Source organism: Mustela putorius, unplaced genomic scaffold (assembly GCF_011764305.1).
Source record: "Mustela putorius furo isolate JIRA1106 unplaced genomic scaffold, ASM1176430v1.1 tig00003834_pilon_pilon_pilon, whole genome shotgun sequence".
Lineage (NCBI taxonomy): Eukaryota > Metazoa > Chordata > Mammalia > Carnivora > Mustelidae > Mustela > Mustela putorius.
In genome coordinates this window covers 136,865,425-136,890,222 of record NW_025421987.1, presented here as the reverse complement: position 1 = coordinate 136,890,222, position 24,798 = coordinate 136,865,425, and the positions used below count along the sequence as shown (strand labels likewise).

Sequence of the window (24,798 nt, the reverse complement as noted above, 5' to 3'; positions counted from 1 at the left end):
TGCAGTCTGAGCTTTCTCTTGTCTCCCCTGTGCCCAGCAGTTTGCAGAGCAGACAGACCAAACTGAATCCCGTACCTCAGGCCCACAATTCATCCTGAGGGGAAATAGTTGTTGGCAGCGTCTTGGAATCTTTCCCTGACTCTAGAGAGGGGGACATTAAGGGTGGAATCATTTAATTATTTAATTTTAATGTTTGTTTATTTATTTATTTATTTTTAAAAGATTTTATTTATTTGACACAGAGAGATCACAAGTAGGCAGAGAGGCAGGCAGAGAGAGAGGAGGAAGCAGGCTCCCTGCTGAGCAGAGAGCCTAATGCAAGGCTCAATCCCAGGACCCTGGGATCATGACCTGAGCAGAAGGCAGAGGCTTTAACCGTTGAGCCACCCAGGTGCCCCTATTGTTACTTTTTAAAAGATTTTATTTACTTATTTGACAGACAGAGAGAACACAAGCTGGGGGAGCAGGAGAGGGAGAGGGAGAAGCAGGCTTCCCACCGAGCAGGGAGCCCAATGCAGGGCTGGATCCTAGGACCCTGGAACTATGACCCAAGCCGAAGGCAGACACTGAAGGACTGAGCCATTCAGGCACCCCATGGGTGGAATTATTTATATTGACTTGATTTGTCTCCACAAGGTCTGGGGCAAGGAAAGCAGGGTGTCTTCCCAACTCCTGGGCTCTGAAAGGAGGACCCCTCCAACTGTCATGCTCTTTGCCTGCAGCTCCCACTGAGCAGGACATGGGCAGGGGCTCTTCCTTGAGGCCTCCAAGGGGAGGGAACAGAAGCCACTCCTCACTGGCCAGTAGCATGTGCTGCCACTGGTGCACCGACCTCCCGTGGCAGGCCCTTGGGCGGCTATAGCTCTGGAGTGGGGCGGCCTTCCCCACTGGGTCCAGGCCTTGCCGGGCATGGCTGCACTCACCAATGGTTTCGCAGCACTTGTGAGCATAAATGAGGGCCATGATGGAGCACAAGGACACGTCTGGATGATTCCGGATGCTCTCCAGGTTGCTAATGGCATCCTGGATGTGCTCTGCAAAGGAAAGCTCATGTGATTACGTCCCCAGAGGGCAGGAGGCTCTGTGGCAGACACATGGGAGCCCTTGTCAGAGCTGACTCAAGGCTTAGCACCACCTGGCTTCACCCAGAATCATAAGGCCAACAGGTCCAAACATCCCCAGTGGCCCCTGAAGGGGCTGCTGACACCAGGGTCCAGGCTGCCTGGGGCTGGAGGATGCACCTGTGAGTACTTGCAGGGGTGGTCAGTTCTGAAGAAGGATCTCAGGGCAGAGCCACAGATTCCACTTATCCCTCCGTGTCCACTGAGGTTGGCTGTAGGCAGCTCGGCCAGCCCCTGGCCTCAGTGAGTCAGCACCTGCTTGAGGATCGCTCCTCCCCCTGCTCCGGCACCATACTTGCCTTTACCCAAACCTCCCACTTCCTCCTTTTCTTGCACTACCAGCTCCCAGGTTCCAAGTCCAGAATTTATCCAATAAGCATGCAGTCATGTCTACCCACCCAATCGTTTTCCAGATAGGGAAACCGAGGGGCAGAGCAAGGGTGGTGAGCTCTCTGATGTTTCAAAAGTCAACTAGATATGTATTACACAGCCACACGTGGATTAACCTGGGAACCTAGCCACTGAGTATAAGACTCTTCCCATGGCCACATGGTGGGGTGTAAGGAGGCATTCCAGGTGGAGCCAGAGTGTCAGGGCTGGGCTAGTGCCGTAGGTCAGGAGGCCAACGCTGGCAAATCCTTACCTTCCCTGAGGATCCCGTAGATTTTAAAGAACTGCAGGACGGGGTCATTGCTGAATTTTTCCAGGCCCGAGGCTGCGGCCTGCTGCACATGACGGAAATACTGCTCCTGGCTATAGTAAATGATCCCAGCCTGTGAAAGGAAGACACAGGGGCAAGAGCCCCAGTCCCTTCTCTGATCTCACCAACTTTCTCCCCTATTCCTTGCTCCTCCTCCATTCTGCAAAAGGAAGGCGGGGAAGAGAACATTAAGGCCTCATTTTATTCTTCACTAGTCCCAGGAGTAGCTCCATTGCAGTTTCCCAGGAAGGAGCTTGGATGTATTCAGGAACGATCACCATATTCTGGGTCAAAGACAATGGAGGATTCAATTTAGATTTTGTCTTAGGAAGGGGAAAAGGGGAAAGAGAGGGCCGATCATGAGAATGGGTACACCACCAGTTAGAGTTGTAAGTTACTCTGGGTTAAATACTTGTTGGAAACCGTATCAAGGGCTTTACACCCATTATCTTATGCATTATGCCCTCCATATCCCTCATAGTTAAAGAAGCTGAAGCCTATGGAGATGATGGCTTGACAAAGGTCATGCAGTAATAGGGGCTGAGATTTCAAAGTGAAGTCTCACTTCTCCTAAGATTTGTGGGTGCTGGAGTTGGGGAGGAGATGTGGTTGGGTTGTGAACAGTCTTGTGAGCCATATGAAAGAGCCCAGACATCATCCTCAGGGTAATAGGAAGCAGCTGGATCGAATGGTTTTAAAGCAGGAGGAGGGATGTGTTCAGATATGTGTGTGTGTGTGGTGGTGGTGGTGTGGGGACTGCTGGTGAGGAGAGAGCTGGTGTGTGTGTGTTGCCAGTGTGGGGTGGTGGTGGTAGTGTTTCAGGTGCCTGGGGAGCGGTTATCCCGGACTAGGAGGTACAAAGTAGAGGGTTCTGTCAGGAAACTTGTAGGGGCTGACATTTCCTGCTGATAGGCAAGAATGTAAGGCACATGTGAGATGGGAATGGGGAAGACTGAAGGCTGTAGGATCAGTAGAGGATCAGTAGAGGCGCCCTCTACTGAAGTGGGGGACGCAGAAGCAGCAGCAGGGAGGGGGAGATGATGGCAAAATGAAAGAGATGGGTTTTGGTTACGTTGGTTGGGGGTAGCTCAAGGACAAGACTGGGTGGGGATGTTGATTTGGAGCTCAAAGTGCACAGAGAACACACAAGGAGAAAGATGCACTGGCTACGAACAGTGAAGCAGAGGGGGCCAGACTCTTCATTAAGCGGCCGGCGGGGGACGGCGAAAGGCGGGTAAAAGGGACAGCAGGGGCGGTCGGTGAGGTGACAGGAGAGCAGCGGGGCGCGGGGCTCTCGGGGCGGGAGGCGGAGAGTCCCGGAGGGAGCGGCTTGGCCGCACTCGGGCCACGTACCATAAGAGAGGAGTCATCGCTGCTCATCTCCAGGCTCCCGGGCCTCCGAGTCCCGGTCTGGTGGGGCCGCCCGGAGCTGGATTCCCGAGTCAGGGTCCCCGACAAGCCTCTCGCGACCGGAAGTTGGAGGTGCGCGTCCCTGGAAACGGAGGTAAGGGCCGGTTGCTAAGAACGTCAGAATCAGGGGTGGGAGAGGCAGGCACCCACGTGACAAGGCGCTCGCAATCGAGCGCCGAGAGGGCAAGTGCGCGCTGGTGGCGTCGGGTCGCGCTGCGGGGTGGGCACCGCGGTACCGGACACGCGCGGTATCGGACACGCGCGCCGCCGCTGGGCCGCAGCCATGGGTCTGGGCGCCAGCGCCGAGCAGCCCGCGGGCGGCGCCGAGGGCTTCCATCTGCACGGGGTGAGTCGCCTCCGCGGCGCCGGTGACCTTGGCGGGGCGCCCGCACGGACGCGAGGGGACGTTTGATCGTCGGCTCGAGGGCGGCAGCGGCAGGGTCCGGGTCCCCCGAGCGGCCGGGGTGTGCCTCCTTCCCGGTAGGGCGTGTGCCTCCTTCCCGGTGGGAGCCGCCTGCGGGAGGCGGCGCCGAGGCTTTCTGGTCCCCGGGCCATCTGCGGCCGGGTCTGCCCGGCGCCGGCCCCGAGTGCCAGCCGTGCAGGAAGCGGGAGCGTTTCCTGGTCCGGTCCGGCCGCCCGGAATGGCACTTCTCCCAGGTGAAGATTGCATCAGGTCCAGCCGGGACGCACTTGTGCTCCCGGGTCATGTTTGTGATCGCCTTCTTGCTGGGCCTGGGAAGAGAGCCAGCAAGGCCAAGACCCTAGGTCCCTGTCGGGATGGCCAGGTGGACGCCGACTGCCACGGCGCGTATCCTGCCGACCGGCCTCCGGTTCCGGGCTGGAGGAGCAGTGCCAACCAGCCAGGGAGAGCCGTAGCGGGAGAGCCAGGAGACTGCCGCAGAAGGCGGGGTGCGAGCGTTGGCAGCAGGAGAGGGACGAGTCTGGACAAGCAGTTCTGGGCAAAGTGGAGACGGAGCGGGGTTCCTAGAGTCTGAAGGTGAGGAGAGGGCCCGCAGCCAGATGGAGAGCTGGGGTGGCTGTGGAGAAGGAGGTGCTGAAACGGAGGTGAGAAGGGCACGAGGGTCTCCGAACCCACAGCGCAGCGGGGAAGGACCTCATACTTCTCCACGGGCACCCTGGATGGATTGCAGAGCTGAGTGTAGGCAGGCAAGCTGGTCAGTTTGGTACCTGGCTGCTGAGGGGTGTCTGAAGCTCTGTTAACCACAAGAGGGGAGGGTGAAAGAAGGGGGTTCCCAAAAGGCAAGCCAGCTTGGCTTCAAGACCCAGAGTTGACAGCCTCGTGTTTGGCAATGGGCTTTCTCTGGTTGGCATCACAGTGAGGCACCTGACAGAAAAGTGGACGGCCGAACGCCTCCCATCAGGAGAATCTTCCAGCAGGTTGATGGAAAGCAAAGAAATTGAGGACTTGGTGAGAGGGGAGAGGTGGGGCAGTGGTGGGGGGAATGTGGGAGAGGGGCTGAGTGGAGAGGTCAAGAGATTGGAGGTCTTCCATCCACAAAAACAGGTATTTTTGAGCACATTCTGGGTGCCAGAGATAAAGCAGTGGACAGAACAGACACCGTCCCTCTTCTCATGGAGCTTATCCTTTGTTGCTGGCACAGAGAGGAGGGAGATAGACGGAACAGAAATATATGCTAGGCGGCGAGCAGTGCGAGGAGAAGAAGGTAGAGGAAGAGCATACAGAGGCTGAGTGGGTGCTGTTTTGGATAGAGGGGTCAGGAAGACACCTGGGAGGGAAGGAGTGGACATTACAGATACTTAGAGGAAAAGCATTCTGAGACGGTTGGGTTGAGAAAACGGGAGATGAGGCTGGTGTCCAGAAATGGGGTGGTCCATGTGAGGAGGACAAGTGCTAAAGGAAGAGACCAGACTATGCAGGGCCTGTCGTGTTCTGAAGATCAGGATTTTCTCCTGCGCTGTGAAACGGGGGACGTTTTCCGTGGAAGTGTGACCTTACCTACTTACATTTTTTAAAAACTGAAGAACATGTCTGTTGTCTTGTGTAAATACTGGTGTTCTTACTGTGCACCAGGCACGATGGAGAAGTCCTTGCCCTCAGTGAGATTAGAGGCCTGGAGGGTCCCCCGGGAAATGGTTATTACTTGTCCAGGTTCTGGGTTGGACTTCCTGGAGTCAGATTTCTGAATAATGGAGTGCTTTTCCTCCTGGGGAAGTCAGTGCTAGTAAAAGAGTTAAACACAAGGTAGGGCAGGTCCCCTGGCACAGAGCCAGTCCTCAGCAAGTGTCAGCTGCTGTCCCTTTAATTACATTAGATTCCCTGATGGGGAACACAGTGAAAGGTGGTGGGAAACCAGCAAGCATTGAGTGGTTGCGAGGTGGAGGGTGTTGGGAGCCCCCAAAGGAGAGCTGTACAGGGGACAGTGCTTATGGCGGGAGCGGGGGTGTAGTGGCAAGCCACGCAGATTAGCTCTGCTCCAGAGCCCTAGAGGGTGATTGCAAGGTGGGGGGCAGGGGCAGTGGAGTACGGCAGAGGGTGGCGAGAGGGCCTGGGGATTGGAGGCTTGAGCTTCTGGACCTCAGTAATGCTGGAGGGCAGCTGACAAGGAGTAACTGAGGAGGGGAGTGGGCTGGCAGCTGGGTGGTACTGGCCTCAGGAGCAGGGGGAGGCAGGAGTGGCATGGATGAGGTCCTGAGCTGGGAAGGAGGACTACCTCCGCATTTGCTGTCCCTGAGTAACTGTCCAGTGGCTTTCAAAAGACACCTTGTCCCAGCTTTCCTGTGGAGGGAGAGGGGCATGGCTCAGAGCTCCCCTGTTGCAGGCCAACTGGGACTGGAGTTGGTTTCTGGGCTCACTGTCATTGGAAGCCATGGCAAGCTCCTGGGGATGGCAAGCAGGGCCTCAGTGGGTGGTGACCCAGCTAGAAGGGCATTCTAATTCCAGGGGTGAATTACCCTGGATCCCAAGGCGTGGGGTGAGCTCTCCTTCAGCTTGGGGAATCCAATTTTGGGCTGGTGGGTGGCTGAAGCGGATGCAACCGGAACCTGAAGCCCTCTGGGCTAATGCCTGGCCAGCTGGACATCAAGTGCTCACAGCCAAAGGCCTGAGGGTGTGGGGCCCACTGCAGGGTCCAGCCCTGGGGATAAAGGCTGCATTGTTTGAGCAAGGCTCTGTAAATGAGGCCTTTGAGATGGATTTTTACCCCAGCTGGGAGGCCTGGTTGCTGTGTTTTTGGAGACAGCAGTGAGTTCCAGAATACAGGGCTGGAGGCCCCCTTGGGCTCAGGAGAAGGGAGGAGGAGCCATTCCACACAGAAGGGGAGACTAGGCTGGGAGGCTGGGATTCATCCCTGCTTCTGGGACTCCCTCTTGCAGGACTCCCAGCTCAGGCACATCCCCTGTCCCTTGGGTCTTCTTCCCTCAGCTGCACTCCTCAGTAGGTCCCACACCTGCCCAGCTGAGCTCGGATCTGTCACCACAGGGTCTGTGCTCTGGGATCTGGCCACAGGCTGCCCACCCTGTCTGTCTTTCTGAGCACACCCCTGGTTCCATCTATTCTGGGGCCCTCCCTTCCTGTCCACATCTAAACCTCTCTGGTAAACCTGCCAGCTTCCCAGTGGCCCAAGCTTCCCCACAGGCCTGTGGTGCCCTGTGTGTGTGTGGCCTCCTAGAAGCTCCCAGGGCTACCCTGGGCTCTCCTGTGAGGCATCTCTGGAAGTATGATGTGTGACCCAACAAGAGCCATTTCCCAAAGAGGACAACCTTGCCCAGGTAGGTAGCCAGTGGGTGGAGTTACCTTGACTGTGCTCACTGGTCACCTGCCTAGAACAGTTTGTGCAGGGCCTGGGTTCTTGCTGTGACACCGAAAGTGGTGATGGATGGTCTCTGAAATTGTGGACATGGGTGGGGGCTTCTCGGAGAGTCACGAGGCTGGTGCCTGCTGTGACTGTGGCCTCTGCTGTGGGACAGGTGCAGGAGAACTCCCCAGCCCAGCAGGCAGGCCTGGAACCCTACTTTGATTTCATCATCACCATCGGGCACTCGAGGCTGGTGAGGCTCTCCCATGCTACAGCTGCTGTGTGTGTGTGTGTGTCCCCTGTCCCACAGCAGGCCCCACTCTGCTCCTTCTCCCTTTTCTTCCGGAGGGAGCCCCAGCACACCTCTCCTCCTTCTAGGCCTGTACTCAGCTTGACTGGTGCACTGCCCAGTGTCCAGCTCCTGAGCTTTTTGGGGCTCTTGGAGCTGGCCACAAGGTGTAAAGGGCCTGCCTCTCAGGACACGAGAGGTGTCAAAGTGCGAAGGGACCTGTCAGAGAGGGGAGTCCTGCAGTGCTCTGGACCAGGCAGGCTCTTCGCTCACTCTGTTGTCTTTTCCAGGGTTTCTGAGAGAGGCAGGTTTCGTGGTGCTTAGGGGTGGTGGGGGGTTGCAGTGGTCTCAAGGGGCTGCAGTGGTCGCAGGCCCAGACCCTGCCCTGGCCCACGCCCACACCAAACCCCGCTGGGGCACCTGGCCTCCTGGGCCCTTCCCCACGTTGGACCGAGACTTGTCTGAGAGGCCCCAACCTGGGGGGTGGGGGGTGGGGGGCAGGGGGGCTTGGCGTCAGCCCCTCTGCCACCGCAGAACAAGGAGAATGACACGCTGAAGGCCCTGCTGAAGGCCAATGTGGAGAGGCCCGTGAAGCTGGAGGTGTTTAACATGAAGACCATGAAGGTGCGCGAAGTGGAGGTGGTGCCCAGCAACATGTGGGGCGGCCAGGGCCTGCTGGGGGCCAGTGTGCGCTTCTGCAACTTCCGCAGAGCCAGCGAGCACGTGTGGCACGTGCTGGTGAGTGGGGGGGTGGGGGGGAGGGGCAAGGGTTGGGTTTGGGGCATCTGGATTGGGCCAATGACCTGCTTCTGGGACAGGGCTCCTGAGGGCCGCTCCTCATCCATATAACTGTGTACCCTGCTTGGTAGCCAGGCGACCTTCTCACCCTCCAGACCTTGGTTTCCTATTTTGAGGGGTGGGATACCACCAACTGGAGGGGCCGGAAGGCTGCTGTTGCTGGTCTTTATAGATGGGGTCTTTTCTGGTAGACTCTATGGCCTACCGGGATCTAGTCGTTTCTGGCAGGTTTCCTTAGAGCCCGGTTGGGCCTTGGGCCTGGGGTCTTCCTGAATCTCAGTGACTGAGTTGTCACAGATGTTGCTGTGTCTTTGTACACACACACACACACACACACACGATGGTGCCTACAATCTTGAATGCTTAGTGCCAAGGCTTAGTGGAAGGAGGGTGCCCTGAGCTGGAAACGGACTGATTTGATCTCTAGCCTTCTCTGTTGCTCAATGAGTTCTTGTGGGAGACTTCTCAACCTTTTAGCCTTCCTCAGTTTATCCACCAGTACAATGGGGTGATGAGGCAAATCCCTTTGCATTGCTCTGGGAGATCTGGAGCTAGGAGTGGTAGAGATTCCCAAGGGAGGAAATGATGCTTGTACCCAGTTCTGCTCACTGCCCAGCCTCCAGCCCCTCCACAGGGGTCTCAGCCATATGCCTGCACCCAGTAACAGCACCGCAGTTGGACACTTCCTGTGGGCCAACTGTCATTTTCATTCTTTACCTGTATTCTATTTTTAATTGTTTCGGCAACCCTGTGAGGAAGGACTGCATACCCTGCTTTTAATCGTGGGGAAACTGATGCTAGGGTGTTAAGTATTTGTCCACAGTTATAGGTTAGAGGTTGGCTGAGTCAGGATTTAACCCACAGGAGATTCCAGAGCTCAGGGCTGTGAGCAGTGCCATGGTGCTGCCCTCTGCCGGCCGGCTGTGCACCTTGGGGAGGTCAGGAAATGAAGGATGGAGTAGGAGAGTCTGGGCTTGTCCTAGCCCTGGAGCCCGAGAACAAGTATCCTGCTCAGTACCTGGAAAGGGAGCCCCTCCATCCTCCCCGCCCGCCCCTCTCCATCCCCAACTCGAGAAGTAAGACAGATAGTTGGTGATTTCTCTTTTCCCCAGGACGTGGAACCCTCTTCACCTGCCTCCCTTGCTGGCCTGCGCCCATACACAGACTATGTGGTTGGCTCAGACCAGATCCTCCAGGAGGTGAGCAGCATTTGGTTTGTCCTCCCCAGGCCCCCCGGATAGGGTGCCGAGATGGGTGCTGTCCACGAGGGGGGCCTTGTTTAGTCGAGGCCTCCCAATTCAGTGTGGGGAGTGGGGCTCAGGTGCTGGTTTTGTCGTAGTCCGAGGACTTCTTTACGCTCATCGAGTCCCACGAGGGGAAGCCCCTGAAGCTGATGGTTTACAACTCCGAATCCGACTCCTGCCGGGAGGTGACTGTAACTCCCAATGCAGCCTGGGGTGGAGAGGGCAGGTACTTTCTCAGGCGGAGGGTGGTGGGGCAGGGGCCCAGCAGAGCACCGGCTGGACCCGGCCGCTGGACGTGGACCCCCAGAATCCCATGGTGGGGGGTGGAGGTTGGGCCCAGGGTCCAGGGATCCTGAGGATGACCACTGGTCCAGGAGGCACCCTTGCTGCCCCTCATGGCTAGGAGTGGGTGGGGTTGGAAGACCTAGGAAGGGCTATGGGACAACCCCCTGGATTGAATGTTTCTGGACTTCTGCAGTCTGGGGTGTGGTATTGGCTACGGGTATCTGCACCGGATCCCAACCCAGCCTCCCAGCCACCATAAGAAGCCACCTGACACCCCTCCACCTGATGCCCCGCCACCTGACGCCCCGCCACCTGACGTCTCGCCATCTGGTGCCCCGCCACCTGGTGCCCCTCCTCCTGATGCCCCGCCACCTGACACCCTGCTTCCTGATGCCCCGCCACCTGGACCCACCCCTCAGGACTCTCCTGCCTCTTCAGGCCTGGAGACAGGCTCCAGGCAGGATGACTACATGGAGGTAGGTGGGGATCATCTGCCAATGAGAGGAAGTGGGGGGCTTCGTATGGGCAAAGGGGCCTGCCACCTGGGAAAGGAGGACCCAAGGCTGCTGTCATCCGGGGCCCATTTGTGGAGCCCTTGGGGGGCCTTTCTTGCTTCTGGGGGCCAGTGAAAGCAGGTGGTCCAATCCTGGGACAGTGAAGCCCAGTTTAGTTCTGACACTTAGGTCTGGAGGTGAACGTCATGGCAAAGCACTAGTTGTTGCTTTCATTTCCTGAGTAGGACACAGAGGCTCAAACACAGAGCCTTGTACTGTGCCTTGAGGAGTCTGGGGTCAGGCTGGGCCAGAGGCTGGGCATCCAGAACCCCAGCTGGGCTGGTTTGGCCAGATTTGTAGAGGAATGCCAGACCTGCCTTCATGCCTGTGGGAAAGTCACTGAACCTTCAGGCACTCGGCTGTTGCCTAGTGTCTGGGGCGCATGGGAGGATGGCTCCCTCGGCATGCTGGAATTCATCCAAGGGTTCCTCTTCAGGTGGGTCATTGGAGGAGCCCAGCCAGGTGGGTGCTCAGTCCTCAGCAGACCAGGAAGGGCACTCCCTCCTTGTCAGCATTGACAGAGAAGCCAGGCGGGCCCCCTATACCAGACTGTAGATCCCCTGTGGGGTAAGGGCAGGACACTACAGCTCTTTGCTCCATCAGGCAGAGTAGTGCTTCTGTGGTCAGTGTGGGCCGGGGCTTAGATTGGACTCCTCTGCCCCAACTGCCCCTACTGTGCTCCCTCCTTCTTCCCTGGCCCCCATAGGCCCTGCTGCAGGCACCCAGCTCCTTCATGGAGGGACAGTTTTCTGAGCCTGGGAGTCCTAGCTGTGGTGCTCCAGACCTTGGGGGATTTCCACATCCCATGGAGACACCTCTTCAACCTCCACCTCCAGTGCAGCGTGTCATGGACCCAGGTAGTGAGTGGGCCCCAGAGAGGAGGCAGAGGGGCCTGCAATCCCCAGTGCTGCGGTGGGCCCCAGGTTTGGGGCGGGGCTTCCAGGGCAGTGCCTAAACCTTCCTCAGACCCACGGATGCCAAGACTCACAGATGCCAAGAGGGTTGCAGATGAGCCTGTCTAGTGTGCTGGTGGGAGGGACTGCAGTCCACAGAAGGGACATGGCCTGCTCGAGGTCACGCTGCATAGTGGGGACAGAGCAGGGTCTGGGCCCTCTGCCTCTGTGCTAGTCCTTTTCTTCCCTCAGCAACAGGCAGTGGGGACCACTTTGGGATTGAGCGGGGGCACCTTTATGGGTTGAGATTACAGTTTCAGGCTGGGCCAGGCACTCCAGGAACATACCCTGAGGCCCAGGATATGGGCCTTCCAGTCGTCTGGGTTTTGTGCTGGCAAAGACTTGCATCCTTCTTCTAGGCTTCCTGGATGTGTCAGGTATCTCGCTCTTGGACAGCAGCAATGCCAGTGTCTGGCCCGGCCTGCCCTCTGCCACAGAGCTGACGTCCACGGGTCTCTCAGCCTCTGGCCCTGAGGATGTCTCCAGCAGCGGTTCTCACGAGCGTGGTGGTGAGTGGCCCACACCTGCACAAGCTTTCTGGGAAGGACCCTGAGTCATTGGCAAGGTTGCCCTGAGTTTCTCAGCTGGCTGGGAGGCTGGCTATTGGGTGAAATACAGCCACATGAAAGCATCTTGACACTAGAGCTCCCATTCCCCATCAATGTCTGGGGAGGGAGTGGGGGGGGCAGTCAGTGGGGGCTGCCCCAGGCCTTCTCAGCCCCTCCCTCTATTTTTCAGGTGAGGCCACATGGTCCGGATCAGAGTTTGAGGTCTCCTTCCCGGACAGCCCAGGCACCCAGGCACAACCAGACCACCTGCCTCAGCTAACTCTTCCCGACAGCCTCATCTCGGCAGCCTCACCGGAAGACGGCCTGTCTGCTGAGCTGCTCGAAGCGCAGGCTGAGGATGAGCCAGCAAGCACAGAGAGCCCAGAGTTCGGGGCGGAGGCTGAGGGGGCAGGTGGCCAGGCCCTGTTCTCCACCCCTGAATAACACCCTAGGCTGTGTCCAGGTCCCTGATGGCATTTCATGAGGCTGAGACGGGGGGGGGGGGCAGGGGAGCCGCTTAGGCCGCACTATGCAGCTCAGCCCCTTGCCTGATCCTGGCCCAGTGTGTGCAGCTTTCTAGGCAGTGGCTCCCTGTTGTGCAGGGACTTCTGCAGTCCGGGAGCTCATGTGTGCCCATAACCCCTGCCGGCGTCCAAGAGATGACCTTCCAGCATTGGTTCTGCCTGGTGGTCCTGGCTTTGGGGAGTCGGGCACTTGTTTGAGAGTCTCAGACAAGTCCTTTTGGGCTAGTGGGGAACTGGGAGCAGCACCCAGATTAAGTTTTGCAGGAGCTGGGGTAGGAGAGGAAAAGGACTACTCTGCTGCTTGGGTCGGGCAGAGAGCCTCAGTGGTTAGGAAGAGGAGACCATCGGCAAGAGCATCTTTAGGCCACATTGTACCCTTACGTCCAGTGCTTGCTCCTGCTCTGGTCACTATGGCTGCCCAGGCAGCAGCAGGGTCCACACAGGGTCAGGTGTGAAGGAGGAAGGAGGAAGGAGGATTGAAGGGTGGAGTGAAGGAGAAAGGCATAGGTCTGGAGTATTTGCCTGCAACTTGCTAGGTAGGGCTTGCCTTGATTCTTCTTGTACAGCTCAGCTAGCCCTGTGTGTACTAGAAGGCAGCCCCACACCTTGGGGACCCCTGAGGCCCCAGTTACCATCTCTTGTAGAAGTCTCGTATCCTCACCTCTGCTACACTGCATAGCTGGCTCAGACTGACTGACATCTGCCAGTCAGAGCTGGAGGAGAGAAGCAGTGAACTAGTCCATCTCTCCTGGGGGAGGAGGGTTGGAAATTCTAGCCCTGTCAGCAGAGACTCACTTGTTCTGGGACCATGATGTCTCTTCTTCCCCAGGGCCTACACCCCACAGACCCAATACCCCTAATGGTGACTCTTGTCAGATCCCAAACTTACACAACCATCTCTTCTAAATATACAAGGCATCCAGGCTGCCCAGTGGAGAATACAGACTGCGAATTTAAATTCACCAACCTAAGCAGACTCAAAGCCAGTCCTGACTGGACTTCTTGAACACAGCTCCCACCCTAAGGGGGAATGAGGGGCCTGGACAACGGTGGGTAAAGGCCATTCTGTTCTTTCCCATAGTATGGGAGGCTGTTCCCTCCATCCCCGGTGCCCAGAGTGGCTAAGACTAGGCGAGATCTTGTGCTTTACCTGGTTGCTCCAGAATGAGGAGGGTTCCATGCAGGAACAGCTCCTGAAGTCCCTCACCTGCCCACATCTTGCTAATTGCTAAAAAAGCTGCCTCTGGCCTTGTCTTCTAGCTGCTACCCAGTTCAAAGTCCCATGTTTGTGGCTTGATCTGTAATGTGGGCACTTAACAGTGCATTCAGGGTTCTGTTGGGCCCACACAATAAGGACCGTCTGCTCAGGGGGAGGCACCGACCCAAGTATATGCAGGGAGGGCCCCCAATGAACAAACTCTTCAAATTTCTAGCACTGTGACTGCATTTGAAGCAAGCCCTCGTCAAGCCTGTCATGGCAGCTGATAAGCCTGTCGAACAGGGAGGTGTTGTGTCTGCCTGTAGGAATCCAGGAAGTAGAAGAGAATCACCACAGGACTGTTTGGAGGCCAGCTTCCCTGAACTGCAGCCTGGCAGTCTTGCCCAACATCTCTCTCACCCTAGGATTCTGGCTCTTCCTCTCTCAATTTTATATACTTCCCGCCCTGACCAGGGGATAAAATGGGTACTGACGTTGACTGTCAGGGTAAACATGGAACCAGAAGTTTCTCTGTAATCTGCTATGAAGGAAAATGACAAGTGAAAGAAATAAAGGTGTACTACACTTTGAAATATTGTAACTAAAGCCTTTATTCTATATAACTTGAAATACAGATTTTTACCCTTTTGGCATTGCAGACTGTCAGATTTTCTGGAAACTGTTACTGGTTTGACTGGAAGGAAAAAAAGTAGAAGCATGCTGAGTGTCAGATCTGTGACAGAAGGGAGTGCAGCCACCCCTCAAGTCTCGGCACATGGTGCCAAATGGCCCAGTGAAACCTATTCCTTTACCCCAAGGGCCCCTCCTGCAAACACAGCAGAGGGCTGATAAGTGAGTTGTGGGGTTTGTTTTTGCCTTTAATTCACAACTATTGCTAAAAAATGTGCACCAAAAGCACACTGTTGTATCCAACAGATAGAAAGGACTTTTAAAAAAAGAAGCCGGTTGCTCTCTGTGTAAGGGAAAAAGACTCATTGGAAATGTGGCATGTCTTTGCTCACTTCTTCAAAGTGCTGGAGGCAGTGACCTGTCCACTTTCCAAAGGAAGCTGACCAGTAGTGAGGGAACCCTGTCTCTACAGTTGTGCAGGTAAGAATATCTCAAATAGAAAGGTCTGGACTTAGGCCCATCAGCTGCTTCCCGCTGAACCTGTCAAGATGTAGAAAAGAAAACAACCCTTTCCAGCCCCTCCCCAGTCCCTGCTGTTGTGGGGACAGACTGCATGCGAGCTGGGGAGGCAACTGGACTGGAATAAACTGCCCTCTGAAGGCACTTGTGCTTCTGGCTTCATACAGGAGGCTTGTCTTCCGTAGTTGTACGGGACTGTTCTATTCTGAATACAAATGACCTTGGGGAGAATCCAAAGTATTTTCTGCCAAAAGTTGAAGTGTTTATCCCCAATAAGTTATATTCTGTACAAGACTCAAATGATTCTATGAAAGCTTCAGATTGTTAGAAAGAACAACGAAAAGAACTCCGGATACAGGTACCACAACAAAAACCTGCATATAAAACTCTGGTGAAAACAAGTATGTATACTTCCAGGAGGGGAATATCAAATTAACTCACTAGGATACCCTTCCTTCTCAGACACCATAAATTTCAGGTAGCATCTAAATGAAGTGAGTATCTCCTTGTGGTCTTTTTTTTTCCTTTTCTTTTCTCCTCGTGGTCTTAAGTTTCGATGGTGTTGCGCTGCTCACCCAAAGCACGAACCTGTGGCATCACGTAGCTTGGCCCCTCAACAAAGCTGGATGCGGCGGAGCAGGGAAAGCGTGGCACCTGCCCGTGGCTGCCGCACAGCCGGGGGCACTGTGGGGGCACAGCAAACCCTAGGCGCTGCTGGGCATACTCCAGTCTGGCAGTCCAAGTGCTACGGGCCAGCACCCAGAGTTTTGCAGGTTTTCCTAAAGAACGCATCTGAGATGCAATATTAAAACGAGCCCAACAAGGATAATTTATTATGAAATGGGCTGGCTCTGGAATTGTACAACAGCAAATTCCTATTAAAAATAACTGTCTTAAATGTGAGAACAACTTGTTTTTAATGACCGACTTGGAAAAAGCCTTCATAGGTGTTGCAGGAATGGAATGTACTCTCTTATAAAAGCTACAGAGCATGTAGGTTTGAAGTGGAAACACAGTGACAGATGTGGCTTTACCTATGTGTCTCTACAAGTGCTAACAGACGAAGATAAGGTCCTTTGAAATGAAAGGAAGCCCAGTCTGTGCTGGCTTGTCGTCCGTCTTCTGTACATCTCACAGGACACAGTGTGCCTGTGGGGTTTTCTGTTCGCACTCTCTGCCTCCCTGGGGACAGCTTAATCTACACATGGAGACTGGTTTCTATTTTACACCGCAATTAGTCACTTCAACTGAAAGAGAATCTCGGTCCATACCAAATCGGCCGTTAGAAGTCGTGCTCCCACTGGGGCTCGGTGGGCTTCCTAGGACTACTCTCGGGGCCAAGGAGGGTGGTCAGTAAATGAATACCCAGGAGCGCTCACCCACCCTTCACGTGGACTTCTGACGGTAATGGAGGGTGAGGTCGCCACCACTCTTCCATATGAAGTGCTTCACTGTTCGGAGGTCCATGTTTGGATCTAAAACCTGAACGGCCAAAAATAATAATAAATGTCAAAGCCTCTACTTTGTAATATCCAAGACCTTTATTGTAAACTCAGGGACTCTCACCAGGTCATCCAGCTCGTCCTCCCCTCGCCTGCCCCTGGTGGCTTGCTCTTGCTGACAGAGCTCCCATGCACGCAGACACGAGTCTGGGCAGTGAGAGACGAGCAGCTTGGGTGGCTAGGCCGGAGATCCCAACTTCAGCCGTTCCCCTGAGGAGATGCCTCGAGTGCACCTTTTTTTAAAACAGTGCCCCCAGTGCTCCACCCACCTCTGCTTCAAATCTTAAACCAACACGGCCGACACTGCTCTGTCAATTGAGCTGATCATGTGTCTTTTTCTTGTCAGGAAAAAAAAAAGCCACCAGCACATTCACCCTTTGTGTGTGCATTTTAATCTCTATGTCCTTTTTCCAAGAATCTCCCTGGGGTAAATAGGAACTTTAGGGTGGGCTGCAGAGCCCGTCCAGAAAGGGTCTCACCAATAGATGGAAGAGACCCAGCACTCCTTAGAGCCTCCCTAAAAGCAGAAGTACCCCCACAGGTAACAGACGTGGGAACCATAATGACACCACATGTAACTTGCTGAGCATCGACTCGAAAAAATGGAGCTATGGTCCCCAAGTGCACTTACCTGGTCCTGGCACAAAAGTTCAATTTTCTCCTCTGCCAAAATAGCAATATCCTCTTCTTTTTCCTGTTCTGGTTTTTCATTATTAGAAGAGCTAGTGGTTTGCGACTCATTATCCAAGTTGATGATTTTCTCATAAACGTGTTCCATTACTTTCCGGACCTGGAGCATGTCACTAGCAGAGAGTCTGTCTCTGTAAGAAGCAAGGGCAGATTGTGCCATCAGGAATCACTGGATGTTATCTCTTAATATTTTTTGGTGTTCCATTGGATAAAGACAAAACATAGCACGGAAGCAAATCAAGAAGAATGTTTAGGTCATTGCCTTAATCCAGTTTTAGAATTGCCAACACATTTCCATTGTGTTCCCCCAAAGACACAGATTACATGTAAGTGAAATTAAATGCATGTTCTTAAAACTTAATAGCCTGCTGGGTTTTATTCCCTTAAAGACGATCCTAGAGGATGGGCAAACTAAATGCTCCTGGGAGGGAAGGCAGCCCACCATGTTTACCAGGCTCCCATTCCCCAGGTGCTCATTTCTCCTGTGGCTCCTGGCCCTAGAGCCAAGACCACCTGCCTAAACTCTAGGCCACAAGCCCAACAGCTGGCTGGGTATCTCCAGAAGGATGTCCCATGGGCACCTCAAACTCTACATGTCCCCAATCAGATTCATCAATTTCCTCACCCCAAAACCTACTTCTCTTGTATCACTGATGTCAGTTCAAAATGGTCTACCCAAGTAGCTTGGGCTCAAAGTCTGAAAGCCATCTTGACCTTCAGTCACTAAATCTGGTTGAAGTGCTATCTAGGACTTGCTTTAAAATGATGTGGGGTGTGTATGTGTGTGTAGGTGGGTCGGAGGGAGAGGCAGAGGTGAAGGAAAATGCTTAGGCATGTGTTGATGACCCTGGAGCTGTTTGAGGGGATAACGGGGGTTCATGCCCCTGATCTCGTTTGTATATGTCTAGAAATGCCCCTAACAGATTTTACTTGCTCAGATACACGTCCACAAGACCTTAAATTTCCTTTCCCAGTTCTGGAGTCTCTGCTGCAGCTACGCCGGTCCTTGCTAATTTTCAGGATCCTGTGTATGCTCCTACTTCCAAATCCTCAAACCATTTCCTGGACGTGGAATGCCTCTCTTTTGAAATTCTATCCATTTCTTACATGTCCAGCTCAAATTCCATGTCCTTCAAGAAGACTTTCTGGAAGCTCCAGCCCACAATTCATTTCTTTCCCCTACTCCCATGATTCCCTAAGTATCCATAAAAGCAATTTTTATATACACATTGTGTCCTAAACTATGCTATGGCAAGAGAAAAAAAACCAAGTCTTATACTTTTGAACATCTGTGGCCTACCACCGGAGGTATTTGGTAAACGCTCAACTGTATAAGCTTTCAGAATCACAAAACCTGCTTTAGTTATCCTTTACTATGAAAGCAATCATAAAGAAGAAGAGAGTGCTGGCCATTAATGAGATCAAGGCATCATGTAACACTGCATTTACTTACTTTTTTAGGGTTTTTGCTCCCGAAGATGCATGAGGTTGGAGGTAGAAAGGAATTTTGTTGAATTTGGGCATATTCTTCTGAAATATTGAAAGTAAAAAGAAAGGTATGATCATTTTGATCAGCCAATGAATGAAAATGATGTCATCAGAAAAACATGATTTGCAAGTTATTTTACAATTAAAACTGACTTTCTATGAAATGTAGAGTAAGATATCAAATTATCCTTGTCAGCCTTAGTGAAAACGTATCAGGAAAGTGTCATGTTTAGTTTTGTAATAAAAGATATGTGAGACAAAAGATAGGTCAGTGTCATTATGATGCTGAATAATAATTCAAGGTATTAAAGGGAAATAAGCTTTAACTCTTAAAGCTCTCAAAATAAAAATCTCAATTCCACACTTAAATACTAGGGCTGATACCTAAGGGCCCAAACAAAAAGTTCAGTGTCTTGAGAGAAACCCACAACATTCTACTGTACACTCTGGCCTGGTGAGACCCACCATCCAAATGAAAAGGTCACTTAGGTCCTCCCATTTTCTCTCCCTCTGACCTCAGGTCTGAGGTTTTAAGCAAGAGTAGAAACTTCAGCCAACCATCAAGATGACTATCATGAAGCAAACCACATACTTAGATAAAGAATAAATTTGGGCGCCTGGGTGGCTCAGAGGGTTAAGCCTCTGCCTTCGGCTCAGGTCATGATCTCAGGGTCCTGGGATCGAGTCCCGCATCGGGCTCTCTGCTCAGCGGGGAGACTGCTTCTTCCTCTCTCTCTCTCTGCCTGCCTCTCTGCCTACTTGTGATCTCTGTCTGTCAAATAAATAAATAAAATCTTTAAAAAAAAATAAAAAAAATAAAAAAAAAAAAGAATAAATTTAACTGGTCATCTTTTCTCTGGGTATTAATCCCCTCTGAGCCTCCATGTCATATCCTGTCTGGATGTCTCCTCTCAGGAATAAGCCACAGGCCTAAAGTCAGCAATGTATCCCAGGTGACTTTCACACTCAAAGGAAGCAGTGGTTTATGGGAATCTTGGACTTAGAGAAGAGCACAAAATATCCATCAGGTGTCACACTAGCTTTAGGTTCTTGGAGGTATATCTGGGACAGAAAAAAAATTTTCTGAAAGTTCTATAGAGGTTAAATCTCTTTTCATATGGCTTTAGGAATATATAAAACAGGTCAACAGCACATAAGAGTGTAGAAACAGATCCATGTGTATACAGAAATTTAGTATACGATAAAGATAGCATTTCAAATTAGTAGGAAAAGGATAGAGCACTCCAAAAAATTGTTTTGGCACAGCGGCTAACCATCTGGAGAAAGTTAGCATCCTACTTCACACAAAACAGAATAAATTCTAATAGGTTACAGATCTAGACATACACAATGATCACAGACGTACCAGAGGAGAAATACATTTTTGCTACTTTGGACAGGAAATACCAAAGCAAGACATGAAACTCAGAGCCATAAAAGATCAATCTGATTACAAAAATTCAAACTTTTTGCCAGGCAAAAGACACCAGCCACGAACAAAGTAAAACTTTGGTTGAGAGACACATATAATAGTAAAAGGGTTAATATTTAATAGGACAAAATCCTACAAATCAGTAAAAAACAAATCACCCAACAGAAAAATGAGTACACTCACAGAAGAAATACAAATGGCCAGTATGAAAAGATGCCTAACCTCACTACATGTGAAAAAACAACACCCCACATTAAAACAATGAGATATTTGCCATCTTTTAGCAAAGACTGAAAAGTAACCAGTGTCGGTGAGTGTGGTAAACAGGCACTCATAGTGTTGGTGAGAGTGTACGCTGCTAGAGCTTTTGTGGGGGGCAATTTGGCAGTTATCTATCAAAATTGAAAACGTGCATACCCTTTGATCCAGCAATTCCACTTCTAGGAATTTATCCTAAAAAGTACACAAAGATACATGTACAAGGATGTTTACTGAAGCAGTGCTCGTAACAGAAAACACTGGAAACAACCTTAATGTCCATCAATAGGGGACCAGTTAAATAAATTATGATACATTTATACAAAGACATATTATATAGTCATTAAAGAGGAATGAATGACCTACATGTACAGACATGAAAAGATGTCCAAGATACATTTTTAAGTGAAAAACCAAACCAAACCAAGTTGCAGAACAGTATGTATAACAGATTTTGTGCAAAATAATGAACTGCGTGTATTTGTGTGTTTGTACACACACATAGGTGCATGCACACACACCTCAGTAGTATCTGCTTGTGTATGCACAGAAAAAGGTCCTGAAGGTTATGGCCTGAACTACGACTACTTATCCCCTCTAGGGAGAAGGACAGGAGTGAGTGGAAGAGAGGAATGACTGGGAAAGAGATGGGCATTTAATTCGATTCATTTATTTTCTTTTTCTTTTTCCTTTTTTTTTTTTTTTAGTGTTTTTGTTTGTTTTTAAAGATTTTATTTATTTATTTGACAGAGATTACAGGTAGGCAGAGAGGCAGTCAGAGAGAGGAGGAAGCAGGCTCCCTGCTGAGCAGAGTCCGATGTGGGGCTCGATCTCAAGACCCTGGGATCATGACCCGAGCTGAAGGCAGAGGCCTTAACCCACTGAGCCACCCAGGCGCCCCGATTCATTTATTTTCTTTAATAAGCACATATTACAGTTATAACTGAATCCAACAAGGATATAAACAGTACATAACTAATTACCAGTACTTCTTCTGCAACTTTGGGACTGCAGGGAAGCTGAGGAGGGTTCCCCTTGGCAGCCTAGTTTTTACTAACATTATGACTATACAGTCTAAAGCTGCTCCTAATCTCCTTTGTGTTTGGACAGAACAAAAGGGCAAAACAGGAGTGGAGGACACTTACATCCACAGTGATGTCAATTACCCATTGTGGCACTGTCTCATTAAGAAGCATCGACTCAGTCTCACCCCCGGAGTCTCGGCAGAGCAGCCTAAACATAACCCGTCAGGTAGTCAGTGACACAGCAGCACAAATGACAAATCACGGTCAACAAACATTAGTGGGAGGGACCCTAGCGTCCATTCGGGATGAGCCCCACTTGACAGCTGAGGCAATGGAGTGCAGCCAGGCAGTATGGCTCACTCGGCTAAGCGGGGCGGCAGGTGCTAACACTCAGGCCCCCGCATCCTTGAGGCCATGCATATACTAGAGCTGCTTCTCTGAGTCCTCGGGTGATGATAGGAATGCTGGCTGTAGGCAAAATACTCAAGAAACATCCCCTGCCAGGGCTGCAGTGCATGGCACAGGCCTCCACATATCATGGGGATCAGGACTGTTTTGGTCATCACACTCTCAGGAAACCACCGGAAAGCAAGAGAATTCTGAGCTTAGGGAAAGAGAATTCTGGCCTGCGTTTTTCTTAACTTTTGGCCCTACAGAAGACTCTACTGAGCTCTCCCCTGTGATTCCAGCAGGGCCTGGCTGGCCACTTGAGGTGAAGCCAGTCCAGCTTCCCAGCATGGCCTCATGAAGGACTACCTCATTCCTCAAGTCGCGCACCACTGAGCACAACAGTTCTCAGGAGCAGCCCAGCCCATCTTGTACTGACTGCCCAGCCTGAGGGAAGTTACCTTCTCTGATGCGATTCTATGAGCAGGGACTTCTGGGGATTTCCTGACCCCAATAGTCATGTCAGCTAAGTGAGAGAAAGTGACAGCTTTCTGTAGAAACCACCACAGAAGCTGCCTTAAAGCAAAGTATCAACCTCATTTTAACACAAGAGGCTCAGTTCTCAATTAGAACGTGATCTAATAGCATCAGACACTTAACTATCTCATGGAGGTGGAAAAGCTTCTGAACCCCTTATACTCCTAGAACAAGTTATGACGTTTGAATCAGTACTTCTTAGCAAAGGGGATGATTTCTTAGGCAGGTCTCCAGCCTTCCACCCTCATACCTGAACAGTGTGCGTCCTCCAGCTTCACCGAAGATCACAGGAGTGTGGGGGGGCACTTGAAAATATCCATTTCCCTTCTGTACTCGGTTCTCCTGCTCCCCATTTACTAGGAAAAGATGCAGATGACATCAGCATCCAGAACTAGTGCTAAAAACACAGATTGTAAACATTTTGTTTCTACAAGCTTCAAACATTGCCAAGTTTTCAAAGCTAAAAGTCTGATGAGTCAGCAGGGTCAGATAAAGATGAAAAAAAATCAAAGTTAAATTTCTACAAAGAATAAGAAGTAAAGCAACTTGTAATGTACTTTATGGGAAATGAATATAATTTTAGAGAATTTTAAGAGAGAAGATTAATATTTGAGACTTGAAACAAGGAGAACTCTACTTCAGCCACAGGAAAGGGTAGGACAGCCTGTTTATAAATAGCAATATGCTTTTGTGTGTGTGTGTGTGTGCGCGCATGTGTGCGCACACGTGTGTGTGTGTGTGTGTGCATGTGTGTGCATGTGTGGAACACCAAGCTCAGAAAAATTTCTTGGGCCAGAAAAAAAATTTATGCTTAATGGCAGAGGTACTGGTGAAAAATAAAATCCTCAGTGAAGTCGACACCTCTTTTCTATTATTCTCTGTAGACTTCATTTCACTCTGCTTTCTCTGTAATCTTTTGACCAAGTACGGTTAAGCCCCACTCCAGTGCCACCTTGTTCCTAAAGGTATCCCTGGTGAATCTGGAAGCAACCTCACCTTCTGAGCCTACAGCACTTTCAGATCCTATCTTGGAGAAACAACCAATCCTCCCTCTGACCTTACCATGTTCTGTCTATTCTGAGGAGCTCTCTGCCCTACCACAATGTCAGTCCCTAAAGGATACAGTCCATGCCCAATTATCTCTGCGCACCCCTGCCTGCAACTCCTACAGACGCCCGAACACCTGAGCTGCTCACCAAGTAGAATGTACACGATTCTTGAGAGTCCACTGGTTGTGGTGCTGGTACAGAAGATAACCACACAGGCACAAAACGGAGGCTTCTGTCTGAGAGGTGGAGCGGGGCGGCGGTGCGGGGGAGGGGAGCTCTGCCTTTACTGTGGCAGTTTGATTTTAAGGATGATCTGGGGTTTCCTCTAACTTTTCCTTACTCCCAAAACCAAACCCTTGATGCCAGGGGTGCTGACTGTACTTCTGGTTTTTTACCTTTACTGTCTATTTAGTGGGCCTCTAAAGGCACCCTGTCTGTCATGTTGCAGATGGAGAGGGATGAGCCAAGAACTGGAAACGACATGCCCATAGCGACACAGCTGATAAACAGCAGAGCCCACACTAAAACTTAGCTTTTTCAAGCTTCTGTGGAAAGACTTTTCCATTGAGTTTCTCTGGCTCCGGGCCCACTGTACATCTGATGAGGAGGGGAATGGGCCCGGTGACATAAAAGAAAAGTCACCATGGGTGGGGTCAGTGCCCTCTCTGACAGGGACAACAGAAGAATGGCTTGAAGGGAAGCATGCCATCCTTGCACAAGAGATTTTAACTCCAGAAATCATTTTGGATGAGTTGGTTGGCCAGAATGAATCTCTACTAGGAGGTCCTCATCATTGCTGACCACCACAAGTGGGCCATCTTCAGCAGAATCTTCAGAGAACTCAGAGATTCATTCATATTCAGCAGAGTAAGTCTTTGTAGGTGTGACTCAAAGACTCTTTGACTGGCTGTAACATACTGTAACATATGAACTGTGAAAGTTTAAGTTCTTTTTCTTCCCTTTTTTCAATCAAACTGAACCAAATTTGTAAATTCAAAAATGTTCTCTGCTGCCCAGAGCAAGTTGCTGCCACTGCCTGTGGCACACACAGCTTTACAATGTCCTCTGTGACATTAATTCTTACACATACTTGTTCACTTATCCTGACACTTCTGAGTTGGAATTTGATCTTCTGAAATGTTTAGAGACAAGATCAGGTAGATCATCAGACTCAGTAATGTCTGTTTCAGGCCAATGTGAGCCATGACAAGATAAGGACCGAAACGGCTTTCGATGCAGCTCATTAGCTGTTTCTGGAGGTTAAGTCCCCCAGGCCCACAGCTACTCTCAGAAATACCTTTGGAAGAAGGCTGCCAAGCTGCTTGCTATTAAGGGCAAAGGTCATTTGAATATGTAGGGATTTTTTAACCCCTCCTGAGCAGCATCACTGAGTGAAAGTGCTCTTGGAATCTCAGTTAAGACTGCTCTTTGATATGTGGAAAGGAGGGGGATAAACTGGGCACATCCCGAGTTATTTATTATGTTATGACTTAACAAATGCTTTTTAAAGTTTCTTAAACATTCCTGGAATAACAAACACTCCAAGTATCCTAAACTTCTGAGTAATTTTAAATCAATTATCCTGATACAAAAACACGAACCATGGTTTACTTCATTTTCTTCTTCATCCATTGGATTCACATGTGTTCTAGGCCAATATTCTAGCAGTGCCTGGAGTAAAAGTCCTCCTAAGTTCACTGCAAAAGAGTTAATTAAGATGAAAAGAAATGAAAAACATTTATTAGTTTTAGCCTAAAAACAGAGGGAAAGGAATAAAAATTATATTTCCACATATTCTGATATTAAATTCTAAACCCAATGCCAATGGTGTTTAAAAGCAAGACTTGAAAGATTTTGCATCTATTAAAATTTATCTTAGAA

At 51.1% G+C, this 24,798-nt stretch overlaps 3 protein-coding genes across 24 annotated transcripts in view; 1 reads left to right on the top strand and 2 right to left on the bottom strand.

The window, feature by feature from the left end:
* The window catches only part of TTC21A (tetratricopeptide repeat domain 21A), a 34,622-nt gene extending 31,318 nt beyond the window's left edge, over positions 1–3,304 (bottom strand). For 7 of the 8 annotated variants that reach the window (XR_006609304.1, XM_045089159.1, XM_045089161.1 and 4 more), the window contains exons 1-3: positions 3,175–3,299; positions 1,765–1,894; positions 924–1,034 (exon numbers count right to left, since the gene is read on the bottom strand). Coding sequence is in view for 7 of the 8 variants with exons in the window: in XM_045089159.1 (XP_044945094.1) it covers positions 924–1,034; positions 1,765–1,894; positions 3,175–3,201 (268 nt within the window). In the remaining variant the exon portion in view is untranslated. Of the gene's footprint in view, positions 1–923; positions 1,035–1,764; positions 1,982–3,174 lie in introns of all 8 variants that reach the window. The other variant, XM_045089163.1, reaches the window with a different exon arrangement.
* A 2-nt stretch (positions 3,305–3,306) lies between these two features.
* Positions 3,307–13,993, top strand: GORASP1 (golgi reassembly stacking protein 1). 8 transcript variants are annotated; one of them, XR_199958.3, is made up of 11 exons: positions 3,406–3,577; positions 7,180–7,260; positions 7,831–8,034; positions 9,207–9,293; positions 9,434–9,564; positions 9,817–10,099; positions 10,884–11,034; positions 11,490–11,639; positions 11,869–12,090; positions 13,118–13,251; positions 13,636–13,993. XR_199958.3 is itself a non-coding variant. In XM_045089175.1 (10 exons), exons 3-10 carry the CDS (start codon positions 7,906–7,908, stop codon positions 13,171–13,173), a joined length of 1,209 nt encoding a protein of 402 aa, XP_044945110.1. In that variant the 5' UTR covers positions 3,307–3,325; positions 7,180–7,260; positions 7,831–7,905; the 3' UTR covers positions 13,174–13,993. The 8 variants fall into 8 exon arrangements, 7 of the variants coding, with proteins under 7 accessions (XP_044945110.1, XP_012915350.1, XP_012915351.1 ...); XM_045089175.1 differs by lacking the exon at positions 3,406–3,577 and adding an exon at positions 3,307–3,325 and having other exon boundaries at positions 13,118–13,993; XM_013059896.2 differs by having other exon boundaries at positions 13,118–13,993.
* The window catches only part of WDR48 (WD repeat domain 48), a 53,160-nt gene continuing 42,355 nt past the window's right edge, over positions 13,994–24,798 (bottom strand). For 7 of the 8 annotated variants that reach the window (XM_045089164.1, XM_045089169.1, XM_045089166.1 and 4 more), the window contains 6 exons: positions 24,519–24,614; positions 22,119–22,224; positions 21,065–21,152; positions 18,195–18,271; positions 16,683–16,872; positions 13,994–16,031 (listed from right to left, as the gene is read on the bottom strand). In XM_045089164.1, the coding sequence (XP_044945099.1) occupies positions 15,936–16,031; positions 16,683–16,872; positions 18,195–18,271; positions 21,065–21,152; positions 22,119–22,224; positions 24,519–24,614 (653 nt within the window). In that variant the 3' untranslated portion in view covers positions 13,994–15,935. The remainder of the gene's footprint in view (positions 16,032–16,682; positions 16,873–18,194; positions 18,272–21,064; positions 21,153–22,118; positions 22,225–24,518; positions 24,615–24,798) is intronic. The other variant, XM_045089165.1, reaches the window with a different exon arrangement.

Coding starts and splice junctions, on each gene's coding strand:
- GORASP1 (XM_013059896.2), top strand. CDS start 3,515: ATGGGTCTGGGCGCCAGCGCCGAGCAGCCCGCGGGCGGCGCCGAGGGC. Junction 7,261..7,830: donor CCATCGGGCACTCGAGGCTG/GTGAGGCTCTCC, acceptor CTGCCACCGCAG/AACAAGGAGAATGACACGCT. Junction 9,565..9,816: donor GCCTGGGGTGGAGAGGGCAG/GTACTTTCTCAG, acceptor GGACTTCTGCAG/TCTGGGGTGTGGTATTGGCT.